General features: G+C 50.9%; 1 protein-coding gene across 1 annotated transcript; it reads right to left on the bottom strand.

Moving 5' to 3' along the window:
- Positions 1–2,270: 2,270 nt before the first annotated feature.
- Positions 2,271–16,594, bottom strand: FOSL2 (FOS like 2, AP-1 transcription factor subunit). The gene is made up of 4 exons (XM_065755039.1): positions 16,342–16,594; positions 11,535–11,789; positions 8,296–8,403; positions 2,271–6,836 (listed from the first exon to the last, which is right to left on the bottom strand). The coding sequence occupies exons 1-4, from the start codon at positions 16,438–16,440 to the stop codon at positions 6,327–6,329; spliced, it is 972 nt and encodes a 323-aa protein (XP_065611111.1). The 5' UTR covers positions 16,441–16,594; the 3' UTR covers positions 2,271–6,326.
- Between the last annotated feature and the right edge of the window lie 1,033 nt (positions 16,595–17,627).

Below are 17,627 nucleotides of genomic sequence, written 5' to 3' on the forward strand. Positions count from 1 at the left end.
CTTCTACTTGCCATTTTGGGGAGGGAGTGGGGAATGCTGCCAGAGGAGCCGGTTTGACAGAGTCGGGGCTGGCCTCTATGCACCAGTGGAATGGCAAAGCCCTTGGTGAGGCAGGAATCGCTTCAGGCGCTCCCCCTTCAAGAAAGCTTGCGCGTAGTAGGAGATCAAATGGGGACTCCCCTATGCCCGAGGCTCTGTGGAGACAGATATTAAAAGATGGGACCTTCAGCAAATTTCCTTATAATTGCCACCCCCTCACCCCCCAGAATAACTACTGTTCCTTCAGCCACACCAAGACGAGCAACTTCGGTAGAAGCCTCCTGAAGTCTCTTCCTCACCCTCTGCATCGTCCTTGACGCCATGGGGCACCCCAAAGCTGTCTCCAGCTCTATAGCCCTCACTGTTCCACAAGAACTTCATGTCAGCTTTCCTACAACATGGATTCCTGACTGCTGAGCTCACTTCACGCAGGCATGTGCACGTATTCCCCATTCTGGTGACTGATACCTTCAGCATTCTCCATGACTTCACAAATATTTCCACATATGAGCCACATAACTTGCGCCGACATCTCTCATCACCTTCCCCTATGGCACTGTGAGAACACAGAGTGAAAAAAAAAAAAGAGAGAGAGGACAGGGACCAGCAGGAAGCCAAAGCAGACATTACTCCTAAGGAAACCCATGAGTAACAAGCAGCTTGGCCCAACGCCATGTTGGCTAACAATGACTCACCCAACATCTCCTCCCCACCACAGTATTTTTACTTGAATATGACATCCTCCACTCCTAACCTGTGGTGTCTGGGTTTCCTCCACTCCAGACTGTCGCTTTTCCCCAGGTGAGCAAGGCAGTCCTGTATTAACCTCCTTCTCTCTGCCAGTGAAGCAGCCATGGTGTCCACCCCACCCCAAGCTTTCAGGGCAGAAGCTTTGAGTCTTTCTGGCTGAAGCAGTGGATTAAAAAAAATAATAATAATAAGGTCACCTCAGCATGCATTTTCTAGCTCTATCCCTTCCTTTTTGAAGCAAAGAATAAAGGATTAGTGCATTATTTGCCTTTTAGCCCAGGTGGTCTGCTCTGCAAGCCTCTGCCCCATTTACCATTGTTGCTGCTAACAGCTGTCTAGATTGCAGCTGCTCTAATGAAAGAAGCACTGAAATGTTCTACAGCCGGGCACCTGGCTATGCTGTACCCATTTGTTCATATCGAAGGAACATGCAAGCTTTTAATTGTTCATGGCAAAGGGAGCTTTTTAATGACTTCAATTAACAGAGAGAGAAGAACTCCAGTTAGCTCTTGCTATACAAAAGTGTCCACAATGTCATTAAAACAAGATTTACAAGTGTCATAACTCTCAGCAGCATAGTCAACAATACAGCCAATCATTACAACTGAGCACCAAAGGAGAAGGGGGGGAACCATCACACCAAGTAACAGGAAGGAAAGAAAGGAGAATGGGGGAGGGAGTGCAGAGGAAAAAAGAAAAGTCATTTTTCTTTTCAGTCTAAATTGATTTTATTCTACAAAATGCTACTCAGTTAAAATTGTAAAAGCAAAACCATTTTAATATGTTCTTTCTTCCATAGCAGCAAGCTTTCTCTAACAAGCTTTTTGTTTTAGTGCAAATACTGTAGGCCTGTATTACAGTAAAGTAACAAGAACAGAGAAGAGACAACACCAGAGAGAACACCTCAGAGCTGAGACTCTCCAGGACTGCAAGAATGATACCAAGATCACAAGCAAAGAAGGGTCCCAATTCAGTAGTCACCTTTAAGAACCTCCTTGGCAGAAACTATTCCACTGCAGACAAAAAAAGAAAGAAAAAAAAGAAAAAAAAAGATTAAAAAAAAAAGAGAAAAAAGAAAGAAAAAAAAAAGAAAAACCATGAGCTAACACTTCTGAGGAAAAAAAAGATGATGGTGCCCCCAAACCTTCAGTAATCCTCATGTTCATATACAATTGCTGAGCTCAATTCCATCTCTGACATCCACTCTACAGCAGCAAAATGCTACTAATGCTTTCCATTTCCACAGGGAAGTGGAACCAGAATCAGGCCCTTTCCATATCTGAGGATCTTAAAGTAGACTTTAGTGACACAAGTAACTTATCACTCTAATAAAGATGCACTATCCCTTATTGATGTTACTTTGAACTACACAGTATATCAAGATATATACAACATTTTATCCTCTCACTGAGCAAAAACAATTGGATACTTATTTTCTATACATTTTAATATGGTTTTAATATCAAGTAACCACAAACAAGAAAGTGGAATAACCCTTTAATCATACAGGATAGGAGGGGAACAATTAAGTAAAACAGGATGGAACTTTATTATTATCTTGTATTCTGAGACTTCTCCTCAACTCCACCTACTGTTCACAGAGGAATGATAATGCATCTTTAGAAACATCTTTTTTTTTTTGTACATTTTATACAGACAGCAAAACCCAGAATCTTTTATTTAAAGAATCAAAATAATAAAAAAAGCCTAAAAAAAAGAAGAAAATTGGAATATTTTTAATGCTTTCTTTATTATATCCAAGTCTTGAATGAGAAAAAAAAAAGATGTAAACATGATAAATAAATAAGAAATAAAATGTAGATTGTTCCCCCCACCTCTTAAAATGTTTGACTTGGCCTTCCTAATGAAAATGAACTTCTAAGTGTCATAAGATTTCTTACATTTCAGAAGTCTTTTTTGGAATGGAAAAAAAAAATCAACAACAAAAAAGCAGAAAAGCAACAACCAAACACCAGGAATGCATGTTGGGAGGATGTTAAATTAATGGCGGGCAGATCTGCTGGAGCAGGCACAGAGCGGCTGCCTGCCAATAAATAATAAGATACCAGGGAGGAGAGGGGTGTCTTAGGTTTGTTTTTGTTTTCTTTTCATTTAGGATAAAGGCCAGGTGGATCCTACATACAGTAAGCAGCAAAATTAAAGGTTCAGATGAACTACATAGATCATTTAAATAATAATTATAAAAAACACAACAGAGAGCTACTGTCCCCAGCAGGTTGGTCCCAAATACCATCACACCACAAGCAGTTTGAGACTAACCCCGTCTCCACACCTATGAGAAAGGAATGGATGAAGGCAGTGCCACAACCAGGGAGGGAGGGAGAAAGGAAAGAAGGAAGAACAAGGGCAGAACTGGAATGCTGAATGTTGCCTGGAAGCTGAGTGTCTCCTTCACAAGCAGTTGCTACTGCCACTCCCAGATGGGCATTGATGAACTTCAGATGTTACTGGATGATGCTTCATTGGGCCAGTCACCAGGGGGTCAGTTCAATACCAGCTGAAATTCCCAGGGCCTTTTTCTATCACCTTCAAAAACTTCAGTTCAGAAACTGACCTCACATCCCCAGCACATGCAGAGGAATGTGGAGACAATGTACACTGAGGAATCATTGGGGAAGGTACTCAAGGAAAATACTGTTTGTGGAGAGGGAAGACATTCAGTTCCCAAAAGCACACCAGTAAGCCTGTGAAGTATGCAGGGCCAGACCAAAACAGCAGGAGACTTCAAGCTGTACCCGTTTGCCAGCAGCTAAACAAAGGTAACGCTGATCCACTAAATACAAAAGGCAGAAGACCAGCGATCCCAACACAGACATCCTCTAAGAGGTCTGAGGGAGAGAACAGGCAGGCACAAGGTATTCAGGGCTCTTTCAAGTAGCAGAAAATGATTCTCTTTTCTATGTAGTTTTAAATTGCTCCCCACCAGTATCACAGGACAGAAAAGGGGATGTTCCTGTCCTACCTCTGAGATCAATGACAAGTCAACATGCAGTGGGCAAGGGCCAGCAGCAGCTCCTTCTGGGAGCAATTTAGAGAGCAAAAGCAAAGGTAGGAATCATGAACTTCCCTCAGATACATGCCACTCTCATGGGGATGGGGAGACAGTACGGATGAATGGTGAGCCCCTGAATTTAAAACTTTCCTGTCTAGCATGAGACCTATCCATTTAGGGAAAAACAAATACACAAAAAAACCCACTCAGGTAAACTTGTAGAGACCAATCTGGGGCTATCACAGAGGACTGTGTGAAGTGTGAAAACAAATATCTCCAGTTGCTGGGATGGCATCTGTAGGCAGCAGATGTGGGGATTAAGGGCAGAAGGCCATACTTAGGGATTTTTTCAGAAAACCTCTGCTTTATTAAAAAAAGAAGTTTTGATGATCACGTGAGGGGAGAAAAATGTATCTACTTTAGTTATTGTAAAAGCTCAAATTGAAACTTCTAGTGCTAGTATAATGGTGGAAATGTTTAAGCAACAAAGGAAAAACCCACATTACTGAATCAGTTTTATGAAGGAGAAAGATCACTCATCTTTCTATTGCTGGCAGATCTTGCAAATAACTGGGTTTAAAATAATAATTTTTAAAACAAACAAACAAACAAAAAAAAACCAACAACCAAATAGCATCCCTTTGAAATGATTAAAGGAACAGGCAGTGACCAGAGTTTGAGGGAAGCCAGACCACCTGAGCAAAAGGTCTGGCTGCACGAGAGTGGGCCCTATTAGTTCCCAGTGGAGCTGGCAGGAGCTGCAGCAGTTCAGCGTCTCACAGCACTGACCCTGTCATTGCATTCTGCATTTCTCCAGGTCCAGCCTGACAGAGAAATTCCCAAGTTTCAGCCAATGTAAAGACAATAATAATGAAGAAAATCTCACAATACATAGCTGCCACCACAGCTTCAACAGGCTGGACTGAAAAGCTATCCCCTAAGCATGTGCACAAGGTCATGGTTCATCATTGCCTTGACACCTGGACGAACTGAGCTTGGCTCCAAGCAGGAATAGTTTCACCCATTACTGTTCTCACCAGTGAACATCAGCACTTGTGCCCTCTGTGAGCACTTCGTACTGGCAGCCAAGCCCACAGGCTGGAAAAGACAGGGACACAACGCTGGTGGAAGAGCTCTCTGATTTGCTTTTGGTCTTTGGGCCAGTCAACCCCAGCAAAACCAGATCAATTACACCACAAACACTAAAAAGCAACAGAGGCCAGAGACCAAGGTGCAAAACATGGTAACAATTTTCCTCCAATGTCAACTTGTCAGTCACACCAGATGTTATTAGAACTTCAGCTACATCACTGCTGCCTGGTCAGGAGTGCCTCAAGGCCTGTGCTGTGTTGTGCTGGAGGCTGAACTCTGGCCTTCCTGCAGCCTCAGAAATTAGGGTACTCTGAGCAAATTCCACCAGCTAGTATCAACTGTGTGGAAGCGTGCTGCTTTGTTTCCCAACAAGGAAAGCCTGATGGCACAACAAGATCCCTACATCCTCCTAACCACTGCCAGTCTCCACGGTACCATCTCTCTTGCTAGTATGTTCTGCAAATGTTGCCAAGGGGAGGGGATAATCTTATTAACAGGAAGAGATTGGTATCTGAGTCAGGGGCCCTGAATGGAAGGAAGATGCAATACTCCCTAGAGAACAGGCAACCCAGGAGAAGTAAACAAGACCAGCAGCAGATTTGGTATTACCAAACTGTGGCTAAAATCCTGCCAAAGGCACTGGTAAGTGCCAATCCAGCAGCTTTTCTGATGCCACTTTGGCCCTGAGATGCTAACTTGGCTTTTGAAGAGCCCAAGGGGATAAAAACATACACTCATTATGAAAAAAAAGTCCTCCACGTAAGCCTCCTGTTCTCTCCATTCACTGTCTGTGTCACAGGTATGAGTTCTGCCCTTGCCACTGAGCCCTTGAGCCCCTCTTGGTCCCCCCCACCAGCTCCCAGGCATCCCCTTCCCAGCTAGGCAACAGTACATATTTCCCACAGCCTGTCCCAAGAAAGATCCTAACAAGCCTTTAGAGTTCAGAGCGACTGGATGAAATGTCATAGGATCGACAACATTGGAAATGATAGGCAGAGAGAGAGAGAGGGGGAAAGAAGAAGTTGTAAGGTAACTAACCAGAAAGATCTAAGCACAGAGCATAACCGATCAGATCAATTCACAAAGGAAAGGGATGGCTAGCAACTGTCTGCAGCTCTCCTTCAGTCCTGGCCAGGAGTGCTCCCCAAGTCCACTATGGCACCGAGACAAGGTTTCCATCAGCAGACCCTATGGAGAAGACATTGCCCTCTCCCATCAGTCCTGGTGCATCAGTCCCACCCTTGCCTTTTCCTGCCTCCAGGGAGCTGGCGTTGGTCCTCACTCTCTTTCCTGGAGCTGCAGCATTTCCCCGCTCTTGTTCTTGCTGCCCTTGTGCTTGAACGACCCTGTGCCTGTCTCTAATCCCATGGAGGGGTCTCCCCATGGAGCTAGGCGGGGTTGTAACACACTGGCAATAGGGGGCCTCAGGGGATTACAATGCCAGCAAGGTGGGAGAGTTCAAGGAATCCGAGGACTGGTCACCACTGCTGCTGCTCCTCCGGTGAGCTTTGGAGCAGGACTCGGATGGGGAAAGAGGAGATTCCTGATCCAAGACGTTGGGGTAGGTGAACACCAAGTTGGAGGAACCAGGAGTGATGGCTGGTGTTGAGGTCACCACGATGGGAGTGTTGAGTGCCTCCTCTCCATAATAACCTCCAGCAATGCTGATGGGCTTAATGACAGACCTCTGGGCTTTGTCAAGGACCAAAGAAGAAGATGGTATCTCTTCCTCCACAGGCTCCTGCTTCACCACCACTGCTCCGCTTGCTCCAGTCCGAACGCTCTGGAGGCTGCTGGCTGGTGGGCTCCGACGTTCCTCAGGGCTGATTTTACACACAGGGCTGTGAGCCACCAGCATGAACTCTAGTTTCTCCTTCTCCTTCTGGAGCTCAGCAATCTCTTTTTGAAGCACTGACTTCTCCTCCTCCAGCACCTCAGTTTCCTGAAGACAACAAGAGAACAAATAAGTATTCGAGATTCTGGCACTGCTCCTCACCTAGAACATGGCCATCAAGTCCAGCTCCCAGCTGGCATGGGCAGATATACCCCAGCCTCTTCATGAGCCAAGCAAGCACCAGGTATTTGCTAGTTCAGCGTTTTGCATTTCCTGTGTCTGCCTGGAGACTTATTTCCAAACTTCACCAATCTAAGGGATACAAATGATCTTCTCATGAGCCTGCCTGTTATTTCATGGGAAGTTTCTACAACTCCTGTCTTGTTCTGTGGCTTAAAGCTCTCTTCTCCCTTGCTATCTATATGAGAGACACCTTAGTAGAGAGGATTCAGATCTTCTACCATTGGGTTTTGTGTTATAGCTAAATCATGTCCTTTTCACTTCCTAGACATAAATATTAAAAAGTTCTCTCAACTGTTTTCATTTTCTTTCTGTATCTCATACTCTAGATGAGGCCTTGCCTGTGACTCGTGCAAAGGATTAACACTTTCACCTCCACTGGATGCATGCCAGGATTATTATTCCATTTACCTTTCCCACGATCACATAATACTGATGGCTCACAGTCAATCTGTGAGCAATTAGTATCTTCCTGTGTGAGGAGCCTGCAGAAGTACTCACCCTCAATTTGTCAGGATATGACCTCCCAGTTTGTACTCCTCTCACTTATATTAGTTTAGTCATGAGAATCCTTAAATTCTTCCTATAGGCTGCCCTGCTTCCCCAACACAGAGAATACCTCCCAGATTTGAGTCAGCAGCACATTTCACCGATGTGCTTTCACAGCTGTGATTCTTAATAAGCTCTAACAGAACCAAGCCCAGGCTGCTCCTTGAAGAGGAGTGCTGGAATCTCTACAGACTCTGTCAGCGCAACCCATCCTTGTCTCCTCTTCGTCCAGTGTTACTCATCTCATAGCTCTTGTACTCATCCCTATCTTTTTTAGCTTAATTATTCCCCTATGGCACCAAACTGTACATCTTTGCATTGCTTCCCTTGGGTAGAAGATCAGTTACACCCACCAGATACAGGTTAGTCTAAAGGACGTAGCTTAGAGAAGTACACATAGCATTGCTTCACTTTCTCCTGTTTTCAGATAATACTAGAGTTGTGTGTGCTTTTGCCCCAAAGCTTTCATCTGAAGCACACAGCATACTCATTTCCACTTACAGAAAGAGACGTGGAATAGGGAGAGGCACAGTGGCCAGCAGGCTCTATGGGAAAAGACCTCCTAGGATGTTTTGGGCAGCCAGCGAGAAGAAATTACGCTGCTGAGCCCTCACCACTGCTGACACAGGAGCAATGCCACCGGGCAGCCCTGGAAGGCAAAGGCAGCGTGCATTTTGCAGCATCTTCCCCAGATAGGTTGGTAGAGAGAAAACAACACCCTGCAAGCTGGTCCAAAGGGCAGACAACAAGGAGGGAGAAATGCATGCAGAGCACGTACCGCCTGGAGTTTCTCTGTTAGCTCTCGGCGCCTGTTACGACATTTAGCAGCTGCCAGCTTGTTCCTCTCTCTCCGGATCCTTCGCTTCTCTTCTTCCTCGGGCGACAGCTGTGGGCAAGTGCCAAGAAAACCCACAATCAGATCTGAGCAAGGCATTCCTTGAAGTTTGTGAGGATTTAACCGCAACGCAAAGAAAAAAAGGCCTGATCCAGCAGGATGCTCAGCACTCCCCCTCTCCACTGATGTCAGCAGAAGATGAAAGCACCCAGTATCTCTGCTAGCACCAGGTCGTAGCAGAAGGGTGAGGAGAAGGCAGAGTGGGGAGCAGTGGGGGGAGATTGTGTAAGAGGACAGTGAATCTGCAACAAGGCCAAACAGATAAAAGATGCTCTGATTGTTTCACAACTTGGGTGGTACATTAAGCAAAACCGGAGCGCGATGTTGTAAGCGCCTCTTTCTTGAAAGAAAATATCTGCTGCTTCCCACACAAAAACAGTTGTTAACTTGAAGGTCGGGCATGGGGTGGGGGGAGAGGGAGATCAGCAGAGCTCTCATGAAGTCTGTGAAGCAACAATTATTTATACCACCCCAAAATCTGACCTCAGATTTTCAAGCACTCGTTGCTATAACAGACTGCTTTTCACATCAGCAGGTAGGGCTCCAGTGATACCAAGGGCTTCTGGAGGCCAGCTGACATCCTCACTGATATAAGTCAGGAGTAAGTAGTTCAGTAGAAACCCATAGAATTACACTGTTGCAACACCAGAGGAAGAGTGCAGGAGCCCACAGGATCTGGTGAGGTCAGGCCTTGCTTCGGGGATTTGAGATGAGCTCTTACAAACCCCAGCAGTGGGGAGCAGAGCACCCACGCCACATCCTGCTCTGCCCAGGGCTGACCCCACACTGACATTGCCGTGACTGAGCCCAGATCCAAGATGAGTGCACTGCAGGGTGCTTGTTGGCAAAGGATGGAGGGGGAGGGGGGAAGAGAGAAAGAAAGAAAACCCTCTTCTCATAAAAGCTTTCGGTTTTAGTATTTTCAGAGATGTCAAAATTGCAAACAAGATTGCTTTCCTACTGCCTCTTCATTTTAGTGTCAATTTTATTCTAACCTCATTCTGGTTTGTTTTGGTTTAGTTCATTTCCCCAGTTTTGATCTCCACAGTTTCAGGGAGTTTACTTCAGCGGCTGGGCATTCCCCTCTCTCTGTTCTGCTTTTTTCAGGCTCCTATGCATGACAGCAATGATTTCACCAGCAGGCAACATGCCTCTAGGCACGCGCTAAGGGACAGAGGCATTTCTGGTGCTAGCTGGGACTCTGGGATGAGGACTTTGGACCTGAGAGCTCCTCTACCAGCAGATGACAGCATTCTGTCCTGGGAAAGGAGCATCTCCCCCTGCAGGTTTTGGTACCCTCACCCCTGCAAGGAGCCCCAGCAGGCACACCCAGCATGGCTCTGATGGCTCCATTTGTAGCCTGTAAGTAAGCAGGATAAAGTGTACTTGTGCACAGGTACCCGTAAGGCAAAGCATCACACATGCACGCAAACTCTGGGATGACTCCAGGCCTCTGTATGTGGTTTTCAGGAGCACAGTTCTCACTGAAAGACACTGGGACCAAAATGAGTCTTCTCAGGGCCTTCAGTCAATTGTAAGTTATTTATCTCAGAAGTCACGCTTTAAATTTCATAGATGGGGCTGAAGAGGTGAATCCGAGCCTGCTTTACATTATAATGGGTCTCAAATGGCATATTCTGTCAGCTGCACTAAATTTGTTTAAAAGCAGTTTGCTTTGGCACGCTCGGTGTCCCTGCTGCACGCACGAGCTGTAGCTGTCACTTGTCCAAACCCCATGCATGCAGTCACTGGCAGGACCATTCAACTCTTTTCCTACGTTACACAACATTTTCCAAAAAGGCAAGCACCAGCAGCAGAAACCTGAGCCAAAGAGTCACTGCACACAGTCCGGGTCCTGCCATAGCACGCATCTAATCAAAGGGACTTGGATCTGAATGACCCATAGCGAATGGCCTGCAAACAGGCCAGGAACTGCTTGGCAGGAATCCTTCTGCAAATAACTCTGAACAAATAAACCAGAGAATATGGTGATCTCTTCACGGCCAATTTGTGAACACAGAGGCAGCATTTGTCAAACAAATTAGTCGCTGCTAATTATTCCCCTGGTTCTCGTGAGAGCTTCCCCCAGCACTGGAAACCAGCCCTGTGTGTTGGGATGGGAGGCGCCTGGGCCTGGCTGAAGGGACAGCACCTCAGCCAGTCCCACGGGGCTCTGGCCTATCATGCCCAGCACACACAGGCCTGCAGTGAGCCTTTCAGGTCCCGATTGGGTCCCTTATGTCCATCCCACAGAAGATAATTGGAGTGGGGATCCAAACAGATGATGTGGAAATAATAGCAGGGCTGCTGCATCTTACTGGGAGCAGGCCTCACGCAGCAGTGTGCTCATGCACTGAGGAAGCACAGTGCATACTGTTATGTTTCTCTGTGGTAATCCACAGACCTGCTGTTTGAGAGCAATTTGGGAAGATTCAAGTATTTCAGACTAGCTTTACAAAGGGATAGGCAGAAGTGGGATCCGCTACTACATCCAACTACAAGAACACCATCAGGATGGCAGCACTTGGAGGATACCCATTTTGTTGCTGTGAAGAGGTCAGGGTGGAGAGGTGGGTGTAGATCCTAGACATCCCAGAGGTTCTTTGTGAGACTGGAGGTGTTCTGGGGAGCTGTTCCTCTCTGCAGAATGCTGCCTGGCACTTGTGGTAGTACCCTAAGCAAGACTGGAGCAGTGCAGGTGGTCACAGAGCCATGAGAAAACACCAGCTGATGTAATCTGGGCATCAGTTTTGTGAATTACCTATGTAAAGCTCTGGTTGCTCAGGGGTTTCCTTTCTGCCTGGAGCAGCAGAGGCACTCAAACTGAAACTTGAGGCTCAGCTTGAGAGTTTCACCTGCTCACGAAAGCTAGCCGCAACACGGCCTGATGTCACGAGGCCTGAGATGGAGATCAGCTGTATCATGCCACGCTGAGGAAGTAGCGAGAAAACCACCGTTCATCATCCTGAGAAACACCAGTGTACGTACAGAGCGTGGGACAGGCCTCTGCTGTCCCCACGGGGCTAGGTGACGCTGTGAGAGGGCAGCGGGAGACTCCCCTTGCATAGGGGAATCCGTACACGCACCACTTGAGTGCCTTGCACCCTCCTCCCCACAGTTACCTGCTCATCCCTTCGTCTCCGTCCCACTGTGGTGCCGATGGTTTTGATCACACCCGGTCGCTGAAGGGCCGTGTGTCCGGCCACCGAGGACAGCGGTGGCAGAGGGTGGCTGTAGGGGTGCGAGCGAGAGTACGGGCTGGACATGGAGGTGATGACAGTGGGCTGCACCATCCACTGCAGGTCTTGGCTGGTTGTGATGGCGTTGATGGTGGGGATAAAAGCGCTGCCCGATCCTGGCATATCTACTCGAAATTTCTAGGAGGAAAGGTGGAAGAGAGAAGAGAGGGAGAGAGAAGAAGAAATCGTCAGTGAAAGCAGAATGTGGCACATCTTCAGAAGCCAGCCTGGACCCCAGGAGTGGCAGCAGTGAGGACCAGAGCAGTGCCTGCAGCAAACACAGCACTGCCAGCCCCTGCAGCATCCTGGTCTGCTCTGTGCCAAGCGTTTGGCTTGTGAGCTTCCCCTCGCAGCAGCCATGCCCCTCATCCAGCCCTGTCCTTGTTCTCCACCTCCTCAGCATCCCCGCTGCTCCTTCCAGCATATGGCAAAAGGGGAATTAAGTTGTTTCTAGAAAAACATCTATCAGTCCAAAGAAAAGGAAGAGAAACTTGGGCTCTGAAGTGCCATTACTAAATAGAGCAAAGCCACCTACCAAAGGATTCCCCCAGAATCCTGGCTTGGTCTGCATGAAGCTGGGTATGGTGAGAGCTGCTGCTCGCCGCTTGCTCAGAGGCTCTGTGCTTGCCGCACACAGTGTGAGAAGCCCAGCCCCGGGATGGTTACATGCAGGGATATGTATTTTAATAGCAGCCTATAAAATAGTTCTTAGGTTTGAGATCGGACAAGTTCCCTGCAGCTCTCTGAACTGTCTAGACAAAACAAGGCAGCAGTAAAAACCAAGGCAGTAGGTAATGATCTCCAAAATACGCATACACCTTGTTTCAGACAGAGGTAAATCCATCTGGATAATATGCTGGCACTAAACTGCCAGGAAAACAATTGCTTGTCCCCGGAGGGGGAAGCAGGGGAGGAGGAATGCTTTTGTCTATGAAGAGCTCCCATCAGGAGACTTTCAATGGTGAAACTGGGCCTTACAGACAGGCACGCCTTGCTCCAGCTGCCTCCGCACCCACTGGGGGGGGGCCGGGGCTCACAGGACCCACATCTTGCAGCATTGAAATGGTCCTGTGAAAAACACCCACTCTCAGGTCAGCATGCAGCCTCCCAGGGACATGAGAGCCCTTGCATCAGCCTGACCTCAGCCCAGGTAAGTGTCCTAGATAAGGGACAGTGCTTCACAGATTTCCTTCTCAGGGTGTGCCTAGCCAAGCACCGTGCCCAAATGCTTTGTTAAAGCAAGGCTACTGCAAACAGTGTTCCACATTCTGATAGCAATAGCACTTTGGGGCAGTTTTATCCAGAAGACACCCAGCTGCCAAAGCCTCCAGACCAGAAGATTCAGTTTGAACGCAGATGAATGCCAGTTTACAGCTCTGGATAGCCCTAAATCTAACAAGAAAGGACAAGAGAAGGCAGGAGTTCATCTAGTGAAGGGTGTGGGAGAACAATGCTGACAGGATGGCATTGAGAGTTGGCAGAAGCCCCACCAGAACCTCAGAAGTTCACCTGCAGCTGGAGCCCGACACAGCGCCAGTACACCTCACGCATCAGAATATGCCATCCTCACGAGCTCTGCCTGTGGAGGCCCAGAACTGAGCACTGTAAACGCACCAGAGGAATTTACTGGTGAAAATCACCACCTTCTTTATACTCTGCCCAGTGTAGGCTGCGACCACACAGCCCACAAGAGGACAGCTCAGTGACTCCACAGCCCTCACACCATTAAGAGATCTGAACCCCACAGCAGGGATGGAGTGCAAGACAAGTTAAACTACAGCTACTGGCATCAAGAGATGCAAGTTCTGCTGCCAGTTCCACGAGTACCTTCCTCCACGACCTTTACCCACCTGTGCCACCAGCCTTCCTGCACCCAAAGAGCAAAGAAGGAAGCATCCTGCCTTTATAGGGATGCTAGAAGCTATGGCTGTACAACATATTGAGATTTTCCAGTGCTTTGCTATACAAGAACATTACCTGTATTCTAGAGGAAAGGACCTTTGCGGCAGTGCCATACCACCATAGCTTCCAGCACCCACTGACCTGCTACAAATTCCCATCAGAGCCCAGGAGAGTCAGATTCATCACTAAATTGGCCATGTAACGTACAAATACATGACACAAGTCAGCCCCAAGGTACTAATCAAGTGATTGTTGTTATCTGAATGTCATTGAATCCACCAGCAAACATCCCTTTGTTTCACTCAGGGGGTTTCTGCACCCCTCGCGCAGGCTCCCTGGATAGTAAAGGGGGGGTGCTCAGCTCGGCCACATCTCCTTGCTTACTTTGAGGCCAGGGGATGCAGCTTGTCTGTGCCATGCCCCATACTGCCACCGGCTTGCTTTTCCATTCCTCAAAATATCTTAAAAATTTCCCCAAATCTGCATTCTGTACTCTCCAGAAGCAGTATTTTCACCAGATAACTAAGCAAGGGGCACGCAGCTGAGCCTTCAGATATGGGCACCGGGACCGCTGCTGGATTTTTCCTATGCTGTGCTTCCCACACAGCCAGGCCTTCCCTGCACGGCCGAGCCTTCCCACCAGGGCACTGCAACACAGCTGTGCCCGTGTTCCTGCCCACCTCCTTCACACTCTGCTGCTGCTCCCAGGGGCACCCCTCCACCGTCCCTCAGCTCTCCTTATCTACAGGGACAGGTTGGGTGACTGCCAAACCGCGGGGCCGCACGCACAGCACAGCACAGCACGCACTCCGCTGCTGCTCTCCACCCAACCCAAGCAACACGTGGACACAGGTGTCATTACACAAGCAGAACAAGGAGCGAGGAGGAGGCCTGTTGTTAGGAGTGCAAAGAGCTGAGCCCAGCCCTGGCTCTGCCTCACCAGAGCCGGCCCAGAGGAGGACCCGGCCCTGCTGGGAGTGAAGTGCTGCAGGGCATGCCCGGCTCAGAAACGGAGAAGGAAAACACACACCAAAACGCCCCCCAAAATATCCACCGAGAGGATTTTAACTAACACTCCATTATCCGATACAGAGCAGAGTCAAATGGTGTAACAAATAAAAGGCTCCAGTGGTCATCCGGCGCTGAATGCCTCCGTGGAGAACTGGACACAGTGCTGGGATGTCGGAGGGAAGTCGCCCAGCCTGAGAGCACACAAATTACTCCCATTAAGATCTGTGTGTACCACATGGCAAGGCAGCGAGGGGAAAAAGAGCACGGCACGCAACTTGAAAGAAAAAATGTTCCAGTGCTGTGCTGTATGGGAAAAATAATTAAAAAGCATCAAAGTTTTGGCTCAGAGACACAGTTTCCACTCAAGCATGTGACTGGTGCGTCTTCCCTTGCTTTGGGAGAAAGAAAAAAAAAAAGAAAAAAAAAGCTGAAGAAAAAATTTCTGCAATGCATATTTTCTGTGTCGATAAAGCCCTGCAGATCTGCCCAGCCCGGAATCAGCAGAACAGCCCCATTCCTGGGGGAAGGCAGCGCTCGCGTGTGATCCTAATCTGCAGCATCTGCAGGGACCAAGAGAAAGACGCCTCGAGAAATCGCCTCTGCCTTCTGCGAGAAAACCCTTTCGCTCCTGCCAAGTCCCGGACGGAGCTCGCGTCGGTGACCTCAGGGATGCGCTGTGCCGTGGCACACGCGCGAGGACGGGCACCAGCGTGAGGGAAAAGAAGCACAGTTATCATCCCCTCGGCCAGCCCGAGCTCGGGGCACGGCAGCGAGCGCGGAGAGCGGGGCACATCCTGGAGGACGGAGCGGAGGGGCCGCAGTGCGGGCGGAGGGCCGGATCCCGCTCCCGGACACGGAGGTGCCCGCGCTCGGCGCGGCGCGGCCCGCAGAGGGCACCCGCGAGATGCGTTCGGAGGCGGCCGGGAACCGCGGCGTCATTTCTGGTAAAACTTTCTTTAATGTGAGGAATGTCACGGGCTGGTACGGCTGGCAAAGTTTAAGACCGGACTTTTTTCTTTCTCCTTTTTTTGGTTTTCACCCCCCCATTCCCTTTATAACGACTCTACGGCTTCTCGATGGGAGGCGGCAAGGCGCTCCCGCTGCCAGCTCGTTCGCACAGACCCACCCGAGAAAGAATAATATTGGGAGAAAGGGGGGAGCACAACTCCGAAAAAGCCAAAGAGTGGGGAGAGGCGGGCTGATGTAAACAAGTTATGAAATAACCTCGGTTTGTATAACTGCCCCGGTTGTGTAACGCCTTCCACCGAAGTTGGTGGATGGGGGCTACATGGGCAAAGAACCCATTTTTGAACGTTTTCTTCCGAAAATGGGAAGACGGGCTAAGGAACGTCGCGCCCTTTTGGGCCCGGCTTCGAGGAAGCCGCTCCCGTCCCCGCCGTCCCGCTCACCGCAGCCGCCGACCGGAGCGGCCCCGACGGAAGCGCGTGCAGTCCCGCACCGCCCTGAGCCAAGAGCCCGGGGCAGCGGAGCGGGGAGAAAGAGCGCTCGGGAGCCGCGGGGATAAGAGTCGGACCGCGCGTGTGCTCCGCAGGGAACACGGCCCGGAGATCCGCCCGGCAGAAGGAAGGGAGAAGGACGGGACCGCCGCGCTGCCGCGGGGCAATGTCCCACCGGGAGCTCCGAGCGCGGTCCCCCCGTGCCCACGCGGGTCCCCACCGCCGGGATGCGATCGCGCGGCTCCGGTCGCGCTCCGCCCGCGGAGTCGTGTCCACTGCGCCCATCCCGCCCGGACGAGACGGGGCGGGGGCGGCCTTACCTGCTGGGCTGCGCCGGCGGAGTAGGGCTCGGGGTGTCCCGGGGAGCCGCTGCTGCCTCTGGAGGAGGTGTCGAAGCTCCCGGGATAGTCCTGGTACATGGTCCGAGGTCGGCCCGGGGGAGCCGCGTCCCCGCCTTCCCGCGCCGCGGCCGCCGCTCCCTCGCCGTCTCCCCGCCCCCTGCTCCGTGCCGACCTCTCGGGCTCTGCCTCGCGCTTCCCGCAGCCGGGGGACAGTCCGCAGCGGGAGGAGGCGAAGAAGAGGGGAAAAACAAAACAAAACAAACAAACAAAAAAAAACAACAAAGGGGGAAATATATATATATATAAAAAAAAGCGGAAAGCCGACAAGAAACTACGGACGGAGGGAGGGAGCGTGCGGCGGAGCGCTGCCGGGCGCCGAGCGGGGCTCAGGCGGGCGCAGCCCCGCGCGCTGTGTCCTCTCGCTCCGCGGCGCCCGAACTCGCCCCGCCGGCGGCGCGGCCCCGGCCCTGGGGCTGCGGGCGGAGCGGCTCCCGCCCCCGAACGCCCCTCGCTAAAAGCGCCGCTCCCGCGCGCGGTGACTCAGAGCCGCTCCGCGCAGTGCCCGCCGTGACTCAGGGCACTGGCAGCGTCCGGCCCCACGCGCCGTTTATCCGGCCCCGCGCCGCCGCCGCCGCCGCCGCACCATGTGCACCCGCACACGTCAAACCCGCGGCGCTGCCGCCCCGCCTCCCTCCCTCCACCCCCTCCCCTGCCCGGAACCGCCCACCCGTCCCTGCGGGTGGGGACGGGCGGCGGGCGGCGCTCCCCGCGCTCCGCCCCGGCTCCGCGCCGCTCCGAGGCGCCGTCGGCGTCCCGCGTGTCCCGCGCTCTCTCCTCGCTCGCTCCCGGCTCGCTCCCGCCGGCTGCCGGTAGGTTCCCGTTAACCCTCCCCCCGCACAGCCGGAGCCTCTTGGTGCCGTCCACTGTCGCACTGTTGCCAAAAATGGGCATTTGCGTCGCACTACGCCAGCGCGGGTTTCCTTGCCGCGGATGACGCGCTGCGAGAGAGGGATTCCCTGCTCCGCGCCGCCGCGATTTAAAGGGGCAGCGCCCTCCAACGCGGCGGGCCCACCGGCACCGGGCGCCCGGCGACCCGCGGGTTCCGCCGCCGCTGCGCGCCATCTCCTGAAAAATGCAAAACACGAATTCCGTTGTGCAACGGCGCTCCCTGCGCCCAACGGAACAAGCGAGGGCTTGTCCCGTGCCCAGCCCGTCCCTGCCCCAACCCCGGGCAAACGGAGAGCGGCCCCAGGGCCCTGTGTGAG

Source organism: Cyrtonyx montezumae, unplaced genomic scaffold, assembly GCF_038088225.1.
Source record: "Cyrtonyx montezumae isolate F1298 unplaced genomic scaffold, pur_monq_1.0 scaffold_0, whole genome shotgun sequence".
Taxonomy (NCBI): domain Eukaryota; kingdom Metazoa; phylum Chordata; class Aves; order Galliformes; family Odontophoridae; genus Cyrtonyx; species Cyrtonyx montezumae.